The 24,711-nt window shown below is 43.1% G+C and overlaps 1 protein-coding gene across 1 annotated transcript in view; it reads left to right on the top strand.

Moving 5' to 3' along the window:
* Positions 1-21,050, top strand: part of LOC120062944 (SEC14-like protein 2) — a 29,632-nt gene extending 8,582 nt beyond the window's left edge. Inside the window, exons 3-12 of the mRNA XM_039012997.1 lie at positions 3,325-3,368; positions 3,871-3,933; positions 4,445-4,633; positions 11,939-12,034; positions 12,178-12,238; positions 14,081-14,164; positions 14,434-14,540; positions 19,815-19,954; positions 20,113-20,282; positions 20,707-21,050. Coding sequence (XP_038868925.1) covers positions 3,325-3,368; positions 3,871-3,933; positions 4,445-4,633; positions 11,939-12,034; positions 12,178-12,238; positions 14,081-14,164; positions 14,434-14,540; positions 19,815-19,954; positions 20,113-20,282; positions 20,707-21,050 — 1,298 coding nt within the window. The remainder of the gene's footprint in view (positions 1-3,324; positions 3,369-3,870; positions 3,934-4,444; positions 4,634-11,938; positions 12,035-12,177; positions 12,239-14,080; positions 14,165-14,433; positions 14,541-19,814; positions 19,955-20,112; positions 20,283-20,706) is intronic.
* The last annotated feature ends 3,661 nt before the right edge of the window (positions 21,051-24,711 follow it).

Genomic DNA, 24,711 nt, shown 5'->3' with positions numbered 1-24,711 from the left:
GCTCCTTGTAAAAAAAGGTCAGCTTCAGAGCCCTGAAGAGCTAAGAACTGGTGTTGGAACCTAAATTATTTTACAACTGTTTCATTCTGAATGGAACCGTCATTTTGTTTTTGTTCCATTCCACTGTTCCTACCTGCAAAATAAAGTTCTTGAACCCCCCCCCCCCCCAAAACGTACACGTTTATATCATTCCTTTATGTTCCTTTTTAAACCTCTGAAATCACATTTAGGTCGACATTAAATTACTACCAATCAGTTTGGATAAAGCAGTTTTCTATGGAGCGGGCAAGTTGTAGCCTAGTTGTTTACATGCGAGATGGACAGAGTGTAGGGCGTGAGATGTGACTGAAATTTTGCGGGTGGGGAGAGAGTGAGAGAGGGTGGAGGGGGCTTGGCTTGAAGCGCTGAGCATCTTGTTATGACATACATTATATTGAATTAGGCCCACACAATTATACCTACGGAGGAGCGGCTTCTATTGAGGAACTTTGCATGTCTTTGAAATTCCTAGAGATGGCTTAACATTGGACCACAGTTAGCTAGCTAGCTAACGAGCTTGTGTGTGCAGAGCGTCATCAGGATTAAAAACGTTTTCCCTTTTGGTAGTTCATAAATCCAATGTGAAACATGGCAACTACAGCGCCTTCAGAAAGTATTCATACCCCTCGACCTTTTCCATGTTTTGTTGTGTTACAGCCTGAATTCAAAATGGATGAAAAAAAAATATTCACTCATCTACACACAATACCCCATAATGACAAAGTGAAAACATGTTTTTAGAAATTCTTGCAGATTTATTGAAAATGAAATACATAAATATCTAATTTACATACACTGCCGTTCAAAAGTTTGGGGTCACTTAGAAATGTCCTTTTTTTTTTTTTAAGCAAGTTTTTTGTCCATTAAAATAACATCAAATTGATCAGAAATACAGCACTTTCTTCTGAAACTCGTCAGTCTATTCTTGTTCTGAGAAATTAAGGCTATTCCATGCGAGAAATTGCCAAGAAACTGAAGATCACCTACAATGCTGTGTACTACTCCCTTCACAGAACAGTGCAAACTGGCTCTAACCAGAATAGAAAGAGTAGTGGGAGGCCCCGGTGCACAACTGAGCAAGATGACAAGTACATTAGAGTGTCTAGTTTGAGAAACAGACACCTCACAAGTCCTCAATTGGCAGCTTCATTAAATAGTACCCTCAAAACACCAGATTTGAGGGTACTGGCCTTCTAGGCAGAGTTCCTCTGTCCGATGTCTGTGTTCTTTTGCCCATCTTAATCTTTTATTTTTATTGGCTAGTCTGACATATGTCTTTTTCTTTGCAACTCTGCCTAGAAGGCCAGCATCCTGGAGTCGCATCTTCACTGTTGACGTTGAGACTGGTGTTTTGCGGGTACTATTTAATGAAGCTGCCAGTCTCCATTGACCTCATGGTCAAATCCCTGAGCGGTTACCTTCCTCTCCGGCAACTGAGTTAGGAAGGATGCCTGTATCTTTGTAGTGACTGTGTATTGATACACCATCCAAAGTGTAATTAATTACATCACCAGGCTCAAAGGGTTAGTCAATGTCTGCTTTTTTTTTTTTTTTACCCATCTACCACTAGGTGCCCTTATTTGCGAGACATTAGAAAACCTCCCTGGTCTTTGTGGTTGAATCTGTGTTTGAAATTCACTACTCGACTGAGGGACCTTTAGAGGTAATTGTATGGGTGGGGTACAGAGATGAGGTAGTCATTCACAAATAATGTTAAACACTATTATAGCAATATAGGTAATAGCATGCCAATTGGGACACAGCCACTGACTGACTACCGGCTGTCAGCTGGCCACTTAATCACCTTAGCTAGAGTATTAGATAGGCTGCTTGGCATCCTCTCCTATCTCTTCTGGGTCAGTACTTCTGGGTCAGTACTTCTGGGTCAGTACTTCTGGGCAGTACTTCTGGGGCAGTACTTCTGGGTTAGTACTTCTGGGTCAGTACTTCTGGGTCAGTACTTCTGGGTCAGTACTTCTGGGCAGTACTTCTGGGTCAGTACTTCTGGGTCAGTACTTCTGGGTCAGTACTTCTGGGTCAGTACTGTACAGTGCTGCTACTGTAAGCGGGAGGTCTGATATAAGGTTCCACAGTGGAAGGAACCCTCAGGCAGGCGACCAGCTGCTTTTAATCTCCTAACGGACCCTTCAAGCTGGAATCCTTCATGGTGAAACAGCCACGTCTGTTTGCAATTTTACAACAACAAAGAAGTTGCAGCAAACAACCAACGCCCTGCTCATTGGCTGAAACGCAGAGTGAGGAATAAATGCAATGTCTGGGTATATAAAGAGAGATGGAAACCAGGGTTTCAGCCAATTCTAATTGAAGGCAGTCAATTCAGGAAGTAAACTAAAATCACAATTCAATAATAGAAAAAAAGGACATTCATTTTCAATGACTTCTCAATAAAGTGAAAAGTAGAAGCTATTTATTTTAAAAGTTTGTAAATTTCTGAATGTAAAATTCAAATCACATGCCTTCAATTTGAATTAGGCCCAACCCTGATGGAAACTAATTCTTCACAGTCACAGCCATAGCTGACCGAGTCAATGTGCTTCCAAATGGAACCCTGTTCCCTATCTAGTGAACTCAAATGGCACCCTATTCCCTCTAGTGCACTCAAATGGCACCCTATTCCCTCTTCAGTGCACTTCTTTTGAACAGGGCCCATAAGTAGGGCACTAAATATGGAAAAGGGAGCTATTTTGGACGCAACCAGTGCCTCTCATCGTCTTCTCATGAACGAAAAGGGGACTTGGGGTCATTTCCTGTTTGTTTGCTAGTAATTGTCTGTTGATAATGTTTTTAACATTAGTTGTGGAGGACAAAGATGCTCTGTGTTTCTCAAATAGACATAATACATGTTGAATAACAACACACACACACACACACACACACACACACACACACACACACACACACACACACACATTCCTAATCACCATCAGCTGTTATCTACAACCATAGCTATTATTCACACCCCCCTCTTTCTTCTCCTCTTCTCTCTCCCCCTTTATCTCTGGCCCCTTCTCTCTCCCCCTTTCTCTCTGGCCCCTTCTCTCTCCCCCTTTCTCTCTGGCCCCTTCTCTCTCATTCCCTTTCTCTCTGGCCCCTTCTCTCTCCCCCTTTCTCTCTGGCCCCTTCTCTCTCCCCCTTTCTCTCTCCCCCCCTTTCTCTCTGGCCCCTTCTCTCTCCCCCTTTCTCTCTGGCCCTTACTCTCGGCCCCTCCTCTTCTCCTCTCCTCTCTCCCCCTTTCTCTCTGGCCCCTTCTCTTTCTCCTCTCAGCCAGGAACTTCAATGTCAACAAATCAGAGGCCATGCTGAGAAAGGTAACCCTCCCAGTCAACCCCTCTCTTATGTTGTTCTTATTGAAACATATGGCTATTGTCTATCTGTTGTATATTGTCAATGGTACCATTAGATTAGCCCTAGTGTGACCAGTGGTTTGTCCAGCCAGCCTTACACAAGCCTTCTGAAATAATGTGGGGGAATGCTCATGGAAAATAGCAGGGATTGTGTCACATAAAAGTGCTGCTCACAAAACGGCATTTACCCTAATGCGGAACATTAATCTCATTAAACAATTTAGCCAAGCCTACTGTACCATTATGTCATGTGGTATTTGATATCCCTTTCATGCTGAGGGGGTATTTATGCAGGTATTAGTCACTCTGGCAGTCTGACTGATCCACTTAACTCACTATACTCACTGTTGTCCTGTCTGTGTGAGCGTGTGTGCGTGCCTGTGTAAGAGCGAGGGAGGGGGGGGGGGGGAGGGTATAAAGAACATGCTGTTACATGTAAAAACTGTTCTATCGTGTTTTATTTCAGCACCTTGACTTCAGGAAACACATGAACGCAGACACAATCACCACACAATGGCAGCCTCCAGAGGTACCGGTCTCTTGTATTTATAGTGCGTTACCGTGGTATCAATAATGTGTTCTCATGGCTATTGCAGTGTGTTACCATGGTATTAATAGTGCGTTACCATGGTATTAATAGTGTGTTACCATGGTATTAATAGTGTGTTACCATGGTATTAATAGTGTGTTACCATGGAATTAATGGTGTGTTACCGTGGTATTAATAGTGTGTTACCATGGAATTAATGGTGTGTTACCATGGTATTAATAGTGTGTTACCATGGAACTAATGGTGTGTTACCGTGGTATTAATAGTGTGTTACCATGGTATTAATAGTGTGTTACCATGGTATTAATAGTGTGTTACCATGGTATTAATAGTGTGTTACCGTGGTATTAATAGTGTGTTACCGTGGAATTAATAGTGTGTTACTACGGTATTAATAGTGTGTTACCGTGGTATTAATGGTGGGTTACCATGGTATTAATAGTGCGTTACCATGGTTTTAATAATGTGTTACCATTGTATTTGTGTCCAGGTGATAGAGAAGTACCTGTCAGGTGGGATGTGTGGGTACGACCGTGAGGGAAGCCCCATCTGGTGGGATGTCATCGGCCCCGTGGACCCCAAGGGCCTCTTCCTGTCAGCGTCTAAACAGGACTTCATCAAGTCTAAGATCAGAGACTGTGAGATTCTGCAGAAGGAGTGTGAGCTGCAGTCTGAGAGGGTATGAGAGGGTTTCATTCATATGTGGAGGGCCTGGAGTTGTTCCTGAACATACAGTATGACCTGACCAGGACAAACTCCTGGCACTAACCTTACTGAGATTAGATACAAACTCCTGGCACTAATCTTACTGAGATAAGATACAATCTCCTGGCACTAACCTTACTGAGATTAGATACAATCTCCTGGCACTAACCTTACTGAGATTAGATACAATCTCCTGGCACTAACCTTACTGAGATTAGATACAATCTCCTGGCACTAATCTTACTGAGATTAGATACAATCTCCTGGCACTAATCTTACTGAGATTAGATACAATCTCCTGGCACTAACCTTACTGAGATTAGATACAATCTCCTGGCACTAACCTTACTGAGATTAGATACAATCTCCTGGCACTAACCTTACTGAGATTAGATACAATCTCCTGGCACTAACCTTACTGAGATTAGATACAATCTCCTGGCACTAACCTTACTGAGATTAGATACAATCTCCTGGCACTAATCTTACTGAGATTAGATACAATCTCCTGGCACTAACCTTACTGAGATTAGATACAATCTCCTGGCACTAACCTTACTGAGATTAGATACAATCTCCTGGCACTAACCTTACTGAGATTAGATACAATCTCCTGGCACTAACCTTACTGAGATTAGATACAATCTCCTGGCACTAACCTTACTGAGATTAGATACAATCTCCTGGCACTAACCTTACTGAGATTAGATACAATCTCCTGGCACTAACCTTACTGAGATTAGATACAATCTCCTGGCACTAACCTTACTGAGATTAGATACAATCTCCTGGCACTAACCTTACATACCTTAAGGGAAGTCTGAGACGGGAGCCGTATGGTTAGTGAAGAAAGTCCCATTGCAAATGTACGGTCCCTTACCTGACGTCTTGCGACGTCGCAGAAAATCGCGGACGGCGTCGGGCCGTGGGCGGCGGAGAGCTCTTTCAGGAAGTCACCCAAAAAAACGTCTCGGACTTTCGGTTTCCGTTTTATAAAAATGACACATTTTTGACTTTTTTCCGCATTCTCGAAAATTCCCACAAGGGGGAAAATAAATCATATTGCAAGCGCACGAGTACGTGGCAAACGAGCGCGGCCTTTTCTCCTAAACTGAAAATATTTCGAAGACGAAACTCGGCGAGCGTAGGTTTGGAGTAATGGGCAGTTGGCCCCGAACGAGATAGCGTCGAGACCTCGGCGCTTTTTGAGTTATGGCCATTTTTCTGGGATTAAAGGGTTAAAACGCAAGTAGGGTGCTAATTTGACCACTTCATGTCAAAGTACATAAGCATACGGTGTCAGGAAAAAAAGAACCAGCCATTTATCTATCGTAATTTAAGAGAAAATGTACATTGACCGTTTGGTGATGTTCACAAAGAGGAATTTTTTTTTCAAAAAAATCACAGATCCAGTTGCAGTGTGTTCAGACGTACATTTTTAAAGTGGGTCTCGATGCTCTGCGAGAATCCTGTGATTTTATATGATTTTATGAAATAACACACACTCATTTAACCCTCTTTAAATAAGTCAGTTCTTAACATAAAGACTTAAAACTCAATATTATATAAGAGCCTACCCCAAGGAGGGTATGTGTTCACTTTCAGCTTCCTATGTCAACTGGAAGTACCTTAAAATGGTGCCATAGGGTCAGGTTTGAAGGGTAATAAGGTCAGATCTTTTCAAAACTTCACTTGTGTGATTAGACAACCCTCATGAACTGTAATCAGTCATTTCTCCAAACAGATGTCAAAGAAAAGCTCTCTCACACAAACACACACACACACAAAAAGCTATGATGGAGTGAAAAAGTACGGTGCTTAAAGACACACAAAGCCTGCAATGGCATTACTATTATCTCCAGGCCGTGCCGAGTTCAACGAGATGCCCCGCTTGACCGTAGCTCGCTCGGTCTGAGCGCAGCGACCGTTACAAGAGAACGGACACAAATGACCTTTTGACCTCAATGTCAATTTCATTTGCTTTTGGGAGACAGAGAGAGAACCGTTAAGGTTAGAAGCACAATTTCACCTCAGGAACAATCCTAAGGTCCTCCCGATCTGTGCAAGCCTAACCTTGACCTTGTGGCATTAACCCTTCACAGTTAAAAGAAGGCGTTTACATCAAACAGTTTACAATGACATTTCGCCCCATAGGAATACATTGACTGCTCCTCTAAATTCAACCTGAAGCCTATGTGGGTTATGAATGTCGTATGAACCTGTCTTTGATAACAATCCATCAGGTTACTATGAGGTCTACCTGTGTTGATTTTAAGCTACCTGGAGCAACCGGAAGTGGTTAAAATCACCCTAAAAAGTGTCCAGATATACATGACTTGCAATTTTGAAAATCACTGCATTCAACCCTATGTAGATCAGTCAATTCTTAACGTATAGACTTAAAACTCAGGATTCTGTAACAGCATACCCCAGTCAAGACATGTGTTTACCTATGGCTTCCTGTGCCAACCGGAAGTGCCTTAAAATGGTGTCATGGTGCTGTTTCGAAGGGTTAAAAAGGTCAGAACTTTTCAAAACTTCATTTGTGTGATTAGACAACCCTCATGAACTGTAAATCAGTCATTTCTCTAAGCAGATGTCAAAGGAAAGCTCTCTCTCACACACAAACACACACACAAAGCAATGATGGAGTGAAAAAGTACGGTGCTTAACGACACACAAAGCCTGCAATGGCATTACTATTATCTCCAGGCCGTGCAGAGTTCAACAAGATGCCCCGCTTGACCGTAGCTCGCTCGGTCTGAGCGCAGCGACCGTTACAAGAGAACGGACCCAAATGACCCTTTGACCTCAATGTCAATTTTATTTGCTTTTGGGACACAGAGAGAGAACCGTTAAGGTTAGAAACACAATTTCACCTCAGGAATGTTCTTAAGGTCCTCCCGATCTGTGCAAGCCTAACCTTGACCTTGTGGCATTAACCCTTGACAGTTAAAAGAAGGTGTTTACATCAAACAGTTTACAATGACATTTCGCCCCATTGGAATACATTGACTGCTCCCCTAAATTCAACCTGAAGCCTATGTGGGTTATGAATGTCTTATGAACCTGTCTTTGATGACAGTCCATCAGGCCACCATGAGGTCTACCTGTGTCGATTCTAAGCTTCCTGGAGCAACCGGAAGTGGTTAAAATCACCCTAAAAGTGTTTGCAATATCCAACCTGCAGTTTGAGAGAAATAGTGCATTCAGCCCTATGTAAATCAGTCAATTTTTAACATATAGACTTAAAACTCAGGATTCTCCAACAGCATACTCCAGTGAGTATATGTGTTTACTTACAGCTTCCTGTGCCAACCGGAAGTGCCATAATTGGTGTCAAATGGGCTGTTTTGAAGGGTTAAAAATGTCAAATCTTTCCAAAACTTCATATTTGTGATTAGGCAACCCTCCTGAACTGTAAATCAGTCATTAGTCCCATCAGATTTCAAAGAAAAATTTACACACCCAAACAGAAATGATGGAGGGACACACTGAGGGGCTAAGAGGCAGACAGTGCCTGTGGTAGTTACTTTTGTTCCAACTTTTAAAGAACCGTTAGACCTAGAGTTCTGAAACTTTGGAAACCTGTTCTAGACCTCAGGTTGATTGTGCACGGTGAGTTATGTGGCTCTAGAAGGTTCTCAGACCGATAAACAGCCTCGTGTATTTGCTATGTTTTCAATTCATTTTCAGCTCAACGAAACTGACAACATTTAGAGAAGTCCCAGAGTCTCAAGACTAGGTGCATTGAAACCGGCTCGGCCCATAGAGTCAGACCCCAACGAGCCTGTTTGATTGCTCATTCAAGGACCCCGTAGCAAGGCAATGAAAAAAGTGGATTTTCAGCACCAATTAAGGTATTGCTCGGGCACCGAATGACCTATCGAGCCGAAACTTGGGATTCGAGGTCGCCTCACATAGGGCTAAACATAATGTGAGAACTGGACCCGCAGCTAGAACATAACTACGTATTATTTGTTTTATTATGGTTTAAATGGAAGGCGCTGTGAATTTTGGGCCTGCTCTGAAATATGTTATAGTTGGCTTCTAAAGGAGTTGGAAAAAGTGAGTTTAGTGTCAGATGGTATCAGTTTGGTGTCTGACAATATCCAATTGACTGATGGACACTGACTTGCTAGTTGACTTTTGTGCATTTGCAATATGTTTCAACGGGGGGGTACCATCACCAAAATCGACATGATGAAATTTCCACGCAACGAGCGATGGAGAGGAACCACTAACACTGCCCGGCCATCCTGAGGTCATCAGGACGTTCAATTTTGTATTTCTAAAGTATTTAAAGAATGCACGTTACATTTGCAATATGATTCAACACATCATATTGCAAATGTAACACTGTGTGTTATGTTTGCAATATGATTCAACACATCATATTACAAATGTAACACTGTGTGTTATGTTTGCAATATGATTCAACACATCATATTGCAAATGTAACACTGTGTTATGTTTGCAATATGATTCAACACATCATATTACAAATGTAACACTGTGTGTTATGTTTGCAATATGATTCAACACATCATATTGCAAATATAACAGTGTGTGTTTGCAATATGATTCAACAGTGTGTTATGTTTGCAATATGATGTGTTGTTTTTCACTGTTGAATCATATGCAAATGTAACGTGCATTCTTTAAATAAACCCTATGTGGGTTATGAATGTCTTATGAACCTGTCTTCAATGACAATCCATCAAGCCACTATGAGGTCTACCTGTGTTGATTCTAAGCTTCCTGGAGCAACCGGAAGTGATAAAATCACCCTAAAAGTGTTCTGCCATACCCAACCAGCAGTTTGTGATTTATAGTGCATTCAACCCTGTGTAAATTAGTCAGTTCTTAACGTATAGACTTAAAACTCAGGATTCTGTAAAAGCATACCACGATCAGGATAGGTATTTACTTATAGCTTCCTGTGACAACCGGAAGTGCCTTAAAATGGGGTCATAGGTGCTGTTTCAAAGGGTTAAAAAAGTCAGATCTTTCCAAAACTTTAAGTATGTGATTAGGCAACCTTCATGAACTGTAAATCAGTAATTTCTCTAAACAGATGTCAAAGAAAAGCTCACACACACACACACAGACACACACAGCAAGGATGGAGTCAGAAAAAAAAAAAGTCAGAAAATATTCTGTTTTTTTTCATGGAAAATATTTTATGTTTTTTCTTCTCGAGTCAATGGCCTGAGTATTTATGGAGTTTTTCCAAAAAACTCAAAAAATATTCTAAGTCCAAACTTTTCGTGCACCTGGTATTTTTTTGGGGTTACCAGGTGCCATGGTTGAAATTGCTTTTAGGGGGCATCCAGACTTCCATACCCGCTCTGGGAGCACTATTCTTCGGCCAAAAATCAATGTGTGCTGGCCTGAGTGATTTATGGAGGTTTTCCAAAAAAGTCAGAAAATATTGTTTTTTTTCTGGATTTTTTGTTTTGTTTTTTCTTCTCGAGTCAATGGCCTGAGTGATTTATGGAGTTTTTCCAAAAAACTCAAAAAATATTCTAAGTCCAAACTTTTCGTGCACCTGGTATTTTTTTGGGGTTACCAGGTGCCATGGTTGAAATTGCTTTTAGGGGCCATCCAGACTTCCATACCCGCTCTGGGAGCACTATTCTTCGGCCAAAAATCAATGTGTGCTGGCCTGAGTGATTTATGGAGGTTTTCAAAAAAAGTCAGAAAATATTCTGTTTTTTCTTCTGGAATTTTTGTTTTGTTTTTTCTTCTCGGGTCAATGGGGGTCCGGCCTGAGTGATTTAAGGAGGTTTCCAAAAAAAGTCAAAAAATATTCTATGTTTCATGTTTTGGGTTACCAGGCGTCATTTTTCAAAACGGTTTTAAATGCTTCATTTTGGCCTTTTAAAAACAAAATGTTATTTTCGACTATGAAATCCAAAAAGCACTTTTTTAAAGGGGTTGATAAGTTTTTTCTAATTTATTCACATTTTTGACTTCATATTAAATCAGATTGCAAATGCACAAAACATATTCCTTAAGTACAAGTAAACATTTCAAAAAAATTATGATAATAAAATGTGACTAAAGTATCTTCATACAGTTCTTATACATGTGTAATTGACCTAAAAATCGAAAGAATTTCAAAAAACGGTCCAGAAAGCACTTTTTTAAAGGAGGTTATACGTTTTTTCCACATTTTTGACATTTTTGACTTTTGACTTTTGACTTCCTATGAAATCACATTCCAAATGCACAAAACAAATTCCTTAAGTCCAAATAAAAATGTCCAAAAAATTATGTTAATAAAATTTGACAAAAGTATTTTCATACAGTTCTTACACATGTGTAATTGACATAAAAATCGAAAATATTTCGAAAAACGGTCCAGAAAGCACTTTTTTAAGGGGGTGATAAGTTTTTGCCAAAACTTTCAAAATTTCAAAATTTGGCTCTGGGGTCTTGACTTGCGTTACAGTAAGCCTATGAAAAATTAAGATGGAACTCACTCGCCCACTATAGGATTTTTGGGGTGTTACACAGCTCATTTACAATATGGCATTTGCCATCAACTTTGGACGAAACAGCGCCGGATGTAATGTGAAATCCCACACAATCCCATTGTGTATATGGTCCGCTCGGTGCCAATAAGTTGCCATGTTATTTTGTACAATTGAGGGGGGAGTTCCCTTACTGAGATTAGATACAATCTCCTGGCACTAACCTTACTGAGATTAGATACAATCTCCTGGCACTAACCTTACTGAGATTAGATACAATCTCCTGGCACTAACCTTACTGAGATTAGATACAATCTCCTGGCACTAACCTTACTGAGATTAGATACAATCTCCTGGCACTAACCTTACTGAGATTAGATACAATCTCCTGGCACTAACCTTACTGAGATTAGATACAATCTCCTGGCACTAATCTTCCTGAGATTAGATACAATCTCCTGGCACTAACCTTACTGAGATTAGATACAATCTCCTGGCACTAACCTTACTGAGATTAGATACAATCTCCTGGCACTAACCTTACTGAGATTAGATACAATCTCCTGGCACTAACCTTACTGAGATTAGATACAATCTCCTGGCACTAACCTTACTGAGATTAGATACCGCTAATGAAGTGTTCCTGTCTAGAATCTTTGTCATGTTGAAAACCTAGGGTTACAGATCTGAGATGACACTTTGATACCCTCTCCATCGCTCTCTCGCTCAATCTCTCTCTCTTTCTCTCCTTCCCTCTCTCTCTCTCTCCCTCTGTCTCCTTTTCTTTCTCTCTGCTGTAGTTGGGGAGGCATGTTGAAGCCATCACTATGATCTATGACTGTGATGGTCTGGGTCTCAAACATTTATGGAAGCCTGCCATCGAGACTTACGGAGAGGTACACACACACCACACACACACACCACACACCACACACACACACACCACACACCACACACCACACACACACTGTTCTGTTGAATCCAGAGTGTGAATGTGATGATACGGTGTGATCGTTGTGTTGTTGTTTTACCTCTACAGATCCTGACCATGTTTGAAGACAATTACCCAGAGGGCCTCAAGAGACTGTTTGTCATCAAAGGTAAGTTTCATCACCACTAGCACAGGGGGTTTTCAAACCTCTTCTCGGGGACCCTCTACCGTTCCAGGTATTTGAACTATTCCACAGCTAGCACACCTGAATCAACTTGTCAACTAATCATCAAGCCCTTGATTGTGTGAATCGGGTGAGCAAGTTCAGGGCTACAACAAAATTGTGAAACGTCTTAGTATCACAGTGGTAAACCTACCTGTATAGTGTGTCTCACATCTCTTTATTTAAAATATATATACAGTTGAAGTCGGAGTTTACATACACCTTAGCCAAATACATTTAAACTCAGCTTTTCACAATTCCTGACATTTAATCCTAGTAAAAATTCCCAGTCTTAGGTCAGTTGGGATCACCACTTTATTTTAAGAATGTGAAATGTCAGAATAATAGTAGAGAGAATTATTTATTTCAGCTTTTATTCTTTCGTCACATTCCCAGTGGGTCAGAAGTTTACATACACTCGATTAGTATTTGTTAGCATTGCCTTTAAATTGGTTAACTTGGGTCAAACGTTTCGGGTAGCCTTCCACAAGCCTCCCCCAATAAGTTGGGTGAATTTTGGCCCATTTCTCCTGACAGAGCTGGTGTAACTGAGTCAGGTTTGTAGGTCTCCTTGCTCGCACAGGCTTTTTCAGTTCTGCACACACATTTTCTATAAGATTGAGGTCAGAGCTTTGTTATGGCCACTCCAATACCTTGACTTTGTTGTCCTTAAGCCATTTTGCCACAACTTTGGAAGTATGCTTGGGGTCATTGTCCATTTGGAAGACCCATTTGCGACCAAGCTTTAACTTCCTGACTGATGTCTTGAGATGTTGCTTCAATATATCCACATAATTTTCCTCCCTCATGATGCCATCTATTTTGTGAAGTGCACCAGTCCCTCCTGCAGCAAAGCACCCCCACAAGATGATGCTGCCACCCCCGTGCTTCACGGTTGAGATGGTGTTCTTCGGCTTGCAAGCCTCCCCCTTTTTCCTCCAAACATAACGATGGTCATTATGGCCAAACAGTTCTATTTTTGTTTCATCAGACCAGAGGACATTTCTCCAAAAAGTAAGATCTTTGTCCCCATGCAAACCGTAGTCTGGCTTTCTATGGCGGTTTTGGAGCAGTGGCTTCTTCCTTGCTGAGTGGACTTATGTCATGCACAAAGTAGATGTTAACAAACTATAGTTTGGACAAGACATTTGTGCAGTGGTTGAAAAACGAGTTTTAATGACTCCAACCTAAGTGTATGTAAACTTCCGACTTCAACTGTACATTATGTGTATTTTGTGGTACTTTTTACCCCTTTTTCTCCCCAATTTCGTGATATCCAATTAGTAGTTACAGTCTTGTCCCATTGCTGCAACTCCCGTACGGACTCGGGAGAGGTGAAGGTCGAGAGCCGTGCGTCCTCCAAAACACAACCCAACCAAGCTGCACTGCTTCTTGACACACTGCTCGATTAACCCGGAGGCCAGCCGCACCAATGTGTCGGAGGAAACACCGTACAGCTGGCGACTGAAGTCAGCGTGCATGCGCCTGGCCCGCCACAAGGAGTCGCTAGAGTGCGATGGGACAAGAACATCCCAGCCGGCCAAACCCTCCCCTAACCCGGACGACGCTGGACCAATTGTGCGCCGCCTCATGGTCCCACGGTCGCGGCCGGCTGCGACACAGCCGGGGATCAAACCCAGATCTGTAGTGACGCCTCTAGCACTGCGATGCAGTGTCTTAGACCGCTGCGCAACTGTGTCTATCATCTCTTAAACCTGTATGAGACACCAGTGTATCGCACCATACTGTCGTTTACATGGTCCTTTCCTCCCCTCCACCTCTCCTCAGCCCCTAAGCTTTTCCCTGTGGCTTACAACCTCATCAAGCACTTCCTGAGTGAGATCACCCGCAACAAGATCATCATCCTGGGGGGTGAGACACTTCCTTATTGACATCGGAATGTTCCCATAAAAATGTACTGTTTTAGAACGCTGAGTAAAGAATTGTCAGCTCTACGGATGCCATTTCTATTAGCTCACACTATGTTGTGAATACATACAGTATGTATACCCATCTTAACCCTACATGTAGATGAAGGTTATGAATGTACTAAGTGTTATCCACTCTGAATAAGCTTCTGCTAAATGACTGAAATGTAAAAAGGTAACATCAGGCTCTCTCCTCACCTGTGTGTTGTGCAGCCAACTGGCAGGAGGTGTTGTTGAACTACATAGACCCGGAGCAGCTTCCTGCCGCGTACGGAGGGAAACTCACCGACCCTGACGGGGACCCTCGCTGTAGGAACAAGGTGAGCTCACACCACCAGGAAGTAGGACTCATTACTGCTCTAGGACTCATTACTGCTCTTAAGTAGTTTTTTGGGTGCTTTTTGTTTTTCATACATGGTGACTATATTTCTGACTTGCAGTTTCAGCATTTAGTAGTTTCTCCACACCTGCCTTAGTGGTTTTGCAGTAGGATGCTGCATACTAGATACTAGGCTGCGAGATGAGAGCAGCTTTGCTTTGCTGCCTGTGACCACAAGATGCAGTAGGCAGGACTAGTGATTCATAAGCTACATCCTGCTGGCAATGGGGCTAGATAAGGAGTCTCTGTCGGACAGTTGAACTCCTATGGGTGATCCGTTGACATTGTGGACTGTACAGCATCAAGAAACAATTCACAACCAGTCTTGACAAGCTCTTCATTCCTTCTGGTCACTGAGATGTTATAGGAGCTCCAGATGGTTTCCTTTGGGTCTGCTTCCACGGGGTACAGTCTGATGGTGATTGGGTATTTTATGTTAGACAATGTTGCTGTCATGGATCTGCTTCTTCTTGCTCTACAGTTCAGTCCTACCTTTTCACCTTGGACCTCGCTGCTAGCCACCACCGCCAATGGCCCTTTAGTCATCTTCATGCCATTAAATGCAGTTGTTAGTTGTTGTCTAGATGCAGGCTTGGGCAGACACATGCTGACTGATAAATTGGTCATTTCATTACCCAGAAAAACTGATCTTATGTCTGATGTTTCTGTAGATACATAGGTAGAGATGTCTTCCTAACCGGAGATGAGGAGCAGGAGGAGGACAGGTCTTTGTCATTCCAAATGAGGCCCAGGAAAATCTCATAGAACTCTTGGAATCTTTAACTATTTTTGGAATGACTTTGGAATCTTCAGGAAGACTAAGATTCTAAGGACTGAAACTCTCTACTTCCATTCCATTTTTGAGTCATTTAGCCATTTTCAACATGTGAACAGGAATTTAGTTTGCTTTTTATCATTGGTAGCTATCTAGCCCCATACTTTCTAGCTATCCCATTACTTTATTTGTTATGTTTCGGTCAGGTACTTGGTGGAGCATTTCTTACTTGTTGATTTCTCTGTGAATGTGAAGAACTGATGCTCAATCCAAAGAGGCATGTAGAGACATGACAAAGCAATTCAAATGTGTTTGATGAGACTTTGGTCTGAACTAGGTTAACGCCTTGTTGGCCTAGTTCAGACCAAAGTCTCATCAGATATATTTTACTAGTATTATCATATCAAGGGTCAAGACTTCCACAGGTCCTAGTAGTTCTACATTCTATGTGTGGAATGTTGCAACTTTTGCTGTGACTGTGAGATGCTGGAAGGTCGTGCAGATATCATCACCTATTTACTGTATAGAGAGATTAGATTAGGGGGTCTGTGTGTACAGTACAGTGTACAAGGCATATTATGCAACAGTCAGTCAAAGTTGAAAGGTCATTTTTAACACGTTTACCGTTGGCAGTGCCACAAATGCGTTTGGGCCTGTTTGTGTCTGCACCCGTGCTCAGTAGTGATGCGCGGGTCAGCAGTTTGTTCACCCACAACCACCTGCAATTGCTAATAATCCATCCGCAACCGCACGACTTTATGTGATAAAGTGAAAATGTCAGGCCCTCACCTGACCCTAAACCACTAATATAGAAAATACACTGTACAGTCAGAGATGACCAAAATATTTTTGGACATGTCGTTTTTAGATAGGCCTATGTTACTGTTTATAATTTCAAACATTTTGTTGGGCTGTTTTCAACTTGTCTATAATTAGACACATGCAGCTTCTCTTTTGTCATTATACTGTATGTTGCCCTAGAAGACTAAATAAACTCTTGCTCACCAGAATAATAACATACATCGATAGAATTAATCCTTCAATCTAGTTCGCATCGGTAAAGCTTGTTTTCTCTTTCCTAAAGCCACCTGCACCGTGGATATAACCGCATCACTAGTGCTCAGCTCTCAACATTCCCCACGGTTTGCTGTGTGATCCAGACATGTAATGGTCCTGTGTGATCCCAGACATGTAATGGTGCTGTGTGATCCCAGACATGTAATGGTGCTGTGTGATCCCAGACATGTAATGGTGCTGTGTGATCCCAGACATGTAATGGTGCTGTGTGATCCCAGACATGTAATGGTGCTGTGTGATCCCAGACATGTAATGGTGCTGATCCCAGACATGTAATGGTGCTGTGTGATCCAGACATGTAATGGTGCTGTGTGATCCCAGACATGTAATGGTGCTGTGTGATCCCAGACATGTAATGGTGCTGTGTGATCCCAGACATGTAATGGTGCTGTGTGATCCCAGACATGTAATGGTGCTGTGTGATCCCAGACATGTAATGGTGCTGTGTGATCCCAGACATGTAATGGTGCTGTGTGATCCCAGACATGTAATGGTGCTGTGTGATCCAGACATGTAATGGTGCTGTGTGATCCCAGACATGTAATGGTGCTGTGTGATCCCAGACATGTAATGGTGTTGTGTGATCCCAGACATGTAATGGTGCTGTGTGATCCCAGACATGTAATGGTGCTGTGTGATCCCAGACATGTAATGGTGCTGTGTGATCCCAGACATGTAATGGTGCTGTGTGATCCCAGACATGTAATGGTGCTGTGTGATCCCAGACATGTAATGGTGCTGTGTGATCCCAGACATGTAATGGTGCTGTGTGATCCAGACATGTAATGGTGCTGTGTGATCCCAGACATGTAATGGTGCTGTGTGATCCCAGACATGTAATGGTGCTGTGTGATCCCAGACATGTAATGGTCCTGTGTGATCCAGACATGTAATGGTGCTGTGTGATCCCAGACATGTAATGGTGCTGTGTGATCCCAGACATGTAATGGTGCTGTGTGATCCAGACATGTAATGGTGCTGTGTGATCCCAGACATGTAATGGTGCTGTGTGATCCAGACATGTAATGGTGCTGTGTGATCCCAGACATGTAATGGTGCTGTGTGATCCCAGACATGTAATGGTGCTGTGTGATCCCAGACATGTAATGGTGCTGTGTGATCCCAGACATGTAATGGTGCTGTGTGATCCCAGACATGTAATGGTGCTGTGTGATCCAGACATGTAATGGTGCTGTGTGATCCAGACATGTAATGGTCCTGTGTGATCCAGACATGTAATGGTCCTGTGTGATCCAGACATGTAATGGTCCTGTGTGATCCCAGACATGTAATGGTGCTGTGTGATCCCAGACATGTAATGGTGCTGTGTGATCCAGACATGTAATGGTGCTGTGTGATCCAGACATGTAATGGTGCTGTGTGATCCCAGACATGTAATGGTGCTGTGTGATCCAGACATGTAATGGTCCTGTGTGATCCAGACATGTAATGGTCCTGTGTGATCCAGACATGTAATGGTCCTGTGTGATCCCAGACATGTAATGGTCCTGTGTGAATTTTTAATTTCACCTATATTAACCAGGTAGGCAAGTTGAGAACAAGTTCTCATTTACAATTGCGACCTGGCCAAGATAAAGCAAAGCAGTTCGACACATACAACAACACAGAGTTATACATGGAGTAAAACAAACATACAGTCAATAATACAGTAGAAAAATAAGTCTATATACAATGTGAGCAAATGAGGTGAGATAAGGAAGGTAAAGGCAAAAAAAAGGCCATGGTGGCGAAGTAAATACAATATAGCAAGTAAAACACTGGAATGGTAGTGCAGTGGAAGAATGTGCAAAGTAGAGACAGACAAAGGAGAGACAAAGGAGCAAAATAAATAAATAAATACAGTAGGGGGAGAGGTATTAACTGTGGACTGATGTTAATCTCAACCATCTCATAGTTGGAGTGAACCGTCATCCTCCATCTGTAACAGTATAACTTTAGACCGTCCCCTCGCGCGAACCAGGGACCTTCTGCACACATCAACAACGGTCGCCCACGAAGCATCGTTACCCATCGCTCCACAAAAGCCGCGGCCCTTGCAGAGCAAGGGGAAACACTACTTCTAGGTTTCAGAGCAAGTGACGTAACTGATTGAAACGCTATTAGCGCGTACCCGCTAACTAGCTAGCCATTTCACATCCGTTACACATCTTTCTCTCCCTCCACTCACATGGAATATACCACTCCTTACTGCCCCCTGTTGGTAGCTTTCAGTTACTGCTGGAACTAAAATGTTTTACTCTTCCGTCTGTTTGGTTAAGCTGAGGGCTCCCTCTCATGTGTTTGGTAGGGCTGAGGGCTCCCTCTCATGTGTTTGGTTGGGCTGAGGGCTCCCTCTCATGTGTTTGGTAGGGCTGAGGGCTCCCTCATGTTTTTGGTTGCACTGAGAGCTTCCTCTCATGTGTTTGGTAGGGCTGAGGGCTCCCTCTCATGTGTTTGGTAGGGCTGAGGGCTCCCTCTCATGTGTTTGGTTGGGCTGAGGGCTCCCTCTCATGTGTTTGGTAGGGCTGAGGGCTCCCTCTCATGTGTTTGGTAGGGCTGAAGGCTCCCTCATGTTTTTGGTTGCACTGAGGGCTTCCTCTCATGTGTTTGGTAGGGCTGAGGGCTCCCTCTCATGTGTTTGCTAGGGCTGAGGGCTACCTCATGTTTTTGGTTGCACTGAGGGCTTCCTCTCATGTGTTTGGTAGGGCTGAGGGCTCCCTCTCGTGTGTTTGCTAGGGCTGAGGGCTACCTCATGTTTTTGGTTGCACTGAGGGCTTCCTCTCATGTGTTTGGTAGGGCTGAGGGCTCCCTCTCATGTGTTTGGTAGGGCTGAGGGCTCCCTCATGTTTTTGGTTGCACTGAGGGCTTCCTCTCATGTGTTTGGTAGGGCTGAAGGCTGAGGGCTACCTCTCATGTGTTTGGTAGGGCTGAAGGCTGAGGGCTACCTCTCATGTGTTTGGTTGCGCTGAAGGCTGAGGGCTCCCTCTCATGTGTTTGGTAGGGCTGAGGGCTCCCTCTCATGTCTGTTTAGGGTTACTACAGAGGAAGACTAGATTAACCAGTAGAATGAGGGCAGTCAGTGTGGTCAAATAAAATTTGCTGTTCTTGTTTTTATGCAAATAAATAAACAATGGACGTCAGAAGCGTATACTCTGGACTCTCATTTCCAAACTATGAAACCTCAGAAATGTTCATAGTTGTAAGTAAGCCTTTCTTTTTTTATATCCTTTTATTTCTCCTTCCCTCAAAAGAAAAGAAAAAAACGTGTTTATTCCCCTAACTTTTTTCCTGCTGACTTTCATAGCATTTTTCTCAGTTGGACCCACACCATCCATCCTCTAACACTGTATCAATGTGTTCCAGATCCACTACGCAGGGCCGGTACCTGCTTCCTACTTCGTGAGGGAGTCAGTGAAGGTGGATTATGAACAGTGTCTGACAGTCAGCCGAGGCTCCTCACAGCAACTGGAGTATGAGATACTCTTCCCTGGCTGTGTGCTCCGGTGAGTGGGGACCTGTTAACCTCTCTATCCCTCCCTCACCATCTCTGTTCCTCATTCTTTTTCTTTTACTGTATGTGTGTTGTGTATAGTGTAAGCCAAAAGGAAAATTAAATCCATTCATATTTCTTCCTGCTGTTTCCTGTGTGTGTCCCATGCAGGTGGCAGTTTTCCAGTGATGGGGCAGACATCGGCTTTGGGGTGTTTATGAAGGGTAAGATGGGGCAGAGGCAGAACGCATCGCAGATGCAGGAGGTGGTTCCCAGCCAGAGATACAATACCCACCTGGTGCCTGAGGACGGTTCTCTCACCTGCAGCGAGCCTGGAATCTGTGAGTACACGACAGCCAGACAGGGCGACATAAGGGACTACACGTAAACCCTTCTCACAATAACATGCTGATCCAAACCATACTGTGCTAGCTTGGGTATTTTTGGTTCCAGACACTATACAGCTTGGTTTGGCTCGGCTCGGTAAGGTTACAGTCACACATGGAGAATTGGGCAGGGGCACATGATAACCAGGCCTGGCATACAGGGATACAAAGGCTGCATTTACACAGGCAGCCCAATTCTGAACTTTTTCCACTAATTGGTCTTTTGACCAATCAGATCAGCTTTTTTGCCATCATTTGGCAAAAGATCAGAAATGGGCTGCTTGTGTAAACGCTGCCAAAGAGGACAAGGGCAATGGTCAAGGTGTAGAAGGACTTGACTGAGGAGAGACATCTAAGTTGTTTTCTTTTGCTTCTCCAGATGTGCTGCGGTTTGACAACACCTACAGTATCTTCCAGTCCAAACGCATTAGCTTTACTGTCGAGGTCCTGCTCCCCGGCCAATCGCAGTCTCTGAAGAAAATGATTGGGATGGAATCTGGGGCCAGCAACCAATCACAGTCCCTGAAGAACAGGAGTCTGTCAGAATCTGGGGCTAGCAGCCAATCACAGTCTCTGAAAAATAGGGGTGGGTCAGAAAGGGGGGTTAGCAGCCAATCGCAGTCTCTGAAAAACAGGGGTGGGTCAGAAAGGGGGGCTAGCAGCCAATCGCAGTCTCTGAAGAACAGGGGTGGGTCGGAATCTGGGGCCAGCAGCCAATCGTGACAGACGTTACTGAGTTGCTAATCTCTCGTGGACAGATTCTCGTGGACAGATGAAACGGGCAAGAATCTGTCAAGGCTCACGTAGAATTATGTGATTACAAGCAGCAGTAGCTCTTCGTTTTGAGTTTACGTCATTGATTATTTGGACAAATCAGGATTGGGTGAAGGCGGTGCTTAAACTGATGCAGTGATTTTCAAGCCTGTGTGCAGATGATAAACGGTTTCCACTAGATTCCACAGCCACAAAGTCAAAATCAAAAAAAAAAATGTCCATGATCAACACTGGTGAAATTAGGTTTGGCTGAGAGTTTCCGTTTGGGAAGGAGGAGACTTCGCTTCCTTTGCACAAAGTTAATCAGAATTGTCCCCCCCCCCCAGAAGTAAAACAGGAAATTAGATAATTTTACTTCTAGGTAACCGAGATTACTGAGTTGCTAGCCTGTCCTAGATTATAGTCCGTCCCAAATGCCACCATATTCCATATATAGTGCACTTTGGGACACAAGCCCGAGTCTTACCCCCAACCATGGTCAGTGAAAACTTGAAAGCACTGAAACAGACCCCACTGGTCCGGCACTGAGGGATTTCATCTGACCATGGACCGTTCCATATGCTGCTCACAAACAAACGTATGTAGCTCTGATCCAGGGGGTTACATGTGTGGCTTGCTGATGCTGAGACTTCAACATCAGCAAGCTGCACGTAACGCCCTGGAACAGAGCTAGGACGTACAATGAAGAGAAACCAGGAGTTCCACGACTGAGTCCCTGGAATGGAGAAGCATTCAAACTGTCAATAACAACTGGCTTACTTGAACAATAATACAGTATGTTTATGGAAGAGATATCTCATCTCATAGACCGGGGATATGTACTATAGATGAACGTCATTGAAGTTTATTGTTCAGGGCGTATTATTTTGCAGTGCTGAACAGGGTACATAGCCACAGAGCAGGGCGTATTATTTTGCAGTGCTGAACAGGGTACATAGCCACAGAGCAGGGCGTATTATTTTGCAGTGCTGAACAGGGTACATAGCCACAGAGCAGGGCGTATTATTTTGCAGTGCTGAACAGGGTACATAGCCACAGAGCAGGGCGTATTATTTTGCAGTGCTGAACAGGGTACATAGCCACAGAGCAGGGCGTATTATTTTGCAGTGCTGAACAGGGTACATAGCCACAGAGCAGGGCGTATTATTTTGCAGTGCTGAACAACCTTCTCAAAATAAGGAAAGACTTCAGAGATTCATCCTCTCTCTCTGTCTCTCGCTCTTTCTCTGTCTCTCTCTCTCTCTCTCTCTCTCTCTCTCTCTCTGTCTTTCGCTCTTTCTCCGTCTCTCTCTCTCTCTTTCTCTGTCTCTCTTTCTCTCTTTCTCTGTCTCTCTCTCTCTCTCTCTGTCTCTCTCTCTGTCTCTCTCTCTTTCTCTGTCTCTCTCTCTCTCTCTCTTTCTCTGTCTCTCTCTCTCTTTCTCTCGCTCTCTCAATTTGCTTTATTGGCATGACGTAACAATGTACATATTACCAAAGTGTACTTTAAGTGATACATTTACCATTTTAACATAATTCAAATAATAATACTCAAGATTATTAACGGGATAATCAATAACAACAATAATCAAGGGTATAAATAACCATACATTAAACAATAACAATAACATAGAGGACATTGCAGGTTGGTTGGTCTGTCAGACACTGCCCCTCATTTTATGGCAGGCAGCAATTTTGGGCTTCCGAGTGGCGCAGCGGTCTAAGGCACTGCAATTCATTGCTAGAGGCGTCACTACAGACCCTGGTTCAATTCCAGGCAGTATCACAACTGGCTGTGATTGGGAGTCTCAAAGGGTGGAGCACAATTGGCCCAGTGTTGGCCGGGGTAGGCCGTCATTGTAAATAAGAATTTGTTCTTATTAACTGACTTGTCTAGTTAAATATAAAATACAAATGTAGTGCGCTGCCAACCCACAGCTCTCTGCGTCCTCCCCCAACAGGACAGGTAGCATATTGCTCTTTTTTAAGTTTTATTGTTAGTGGATATTGTCCTAATTCTGCCCTGTTTGTAGTTTTCCTCTGACAATGTACGATAATCTTACAGAACTCTGCATGCAGGGTTTCAATGGGGTGTTTGTCCCATTGGGTAAAATTTTTGCAAGTGGACCCCATACCTCGCTGCCATAAATTGCAATTGGTTCAATGACACATTCAATCAGTTTTAGCTAATTGGTATTTCAATTCGAATTGTTTTTTTAATGGCGTAGAATGCCTGCATGCTTTCTCTCTCAGTTCATTCACTGCCCCCCTTAGGTGTCCAGTTGAGCTTATTTTTAAATGTAAGTAATTACACCTAAACCTAAGTAATCTCTCTTTCTCTCTCTCTCCCTCCTCCTCCTCTCTCCTTCTCCCTCTCCTCCTCCCTCCTCCTCCTCTCTCTCTCCCTCCTCCTCCTCTCTCTCTCTCCCTCCTCCTCCTCTCTCTCTCCCTCCTCCTCCTCTCTCCTTCTCCCTCCTCCTCCCTCCTCCTCCTCTCTCTCTCTCCCTCTCCTCCTCCTCCTCCTCCTCCTTCTCTCTCTCTCTCTCTCTCTCTCTCTCTCTCCCTCCTCCTCCTCTCTCTCTCTCCTTCTCCCTCTCCTCCTCCCTCCTCCTCCTCTCCTTCTCCCTCTCCTCCTCCTCCTCAGGCCATTTTGAGTGTGTATTTTCTTTTTGTCATCACACAGTTCTGTTGAACATTTTAAATCCATATGTTGACATACCAGTAGTTTTATTTTCAGGGAAAACAAATCTATATTTAGTATTGTTAAACAAGACCTGTGAGAAAGCTAATATCCACTGTAACAAAGTATTGTATCGTTAAGCATCAATGCACTACAACAGAGGTTCCTTTTCACATGTATTACTGTTTACAGAGATAAGCTATATTAAATATACCATCAGCTTGACTTTTTTTATTTGAGGGACCTAGGAAAATGTGGTTTTGAAGCTCATTTCCTGTAATTCAACGTAGTTTAACAAGACTCATGACATCTTTCAGATAGGCTATTTACATATGAATAAGAATAATAGATAAGGAAGATAAAGTCCAGACCCGAGTTCCCCAAATGTTCCCAAATATGTTTTATGATCATTTATATGACCCCTCAATTGAATTATACATATTCTCTTTTACAGAAAGTGAATAGATCAATTGATAGCAACCGAGTCACACATTGTGTAAGATCCCTTGTATATAAGATCCCATTTCTTTGACTCCTCGGCATTAGAATGTCGTAGCTTAGCTTCTGAATGTTATAGAGACAAACCAAAGGTATTAATTCCCATGTGCATCAGAGTCGTGTCTTCCTCTGGCATTTTACCGCTTGTTGCTTAAAGCATTTTTTTTTTACCACTCAAATCAAGGAAGGTCCTGTGCCACCCTCCCACGAAACGTTGGCGCCTATAGGGGGCCGTGCCCCCTAGGTTGGGATCCCCGGCACTAGAATGACATTCCATGTTGTTGTGTAATTTGAAGCGGCTTGTTGCTGTTTATGGCCGATTCTGCAACTACAGGCCTTTTGGTGTCCCAGGGGTGTCTTGTTAATTTACATATGTTAAGTTGACAGTCAAATAACCGTAAACGTATATATTTTTTTTGCTGGGGGTCACTGTTTCGCATTTAGTTTAATTTGAGC

This window comes from Salvelinus namaycush, chromosome 18, assembly GCF_016432855.1.
Source record: "Salvelinus namaycush isolate Seneca chromosome 18, SaNama_1.0, whole genome shotgun sequence".
NCBI classification, from domain to species: domain Eukaryota; kingdom Metazoa; phylum Chordata; class Actinopteri; order Salmoniformes; family Salmonidae; genus Salvelinus; species Salvelinus namaycush.
This window is presented reverse-complemented; position numbering and strand designations above follow the sequence as displayed.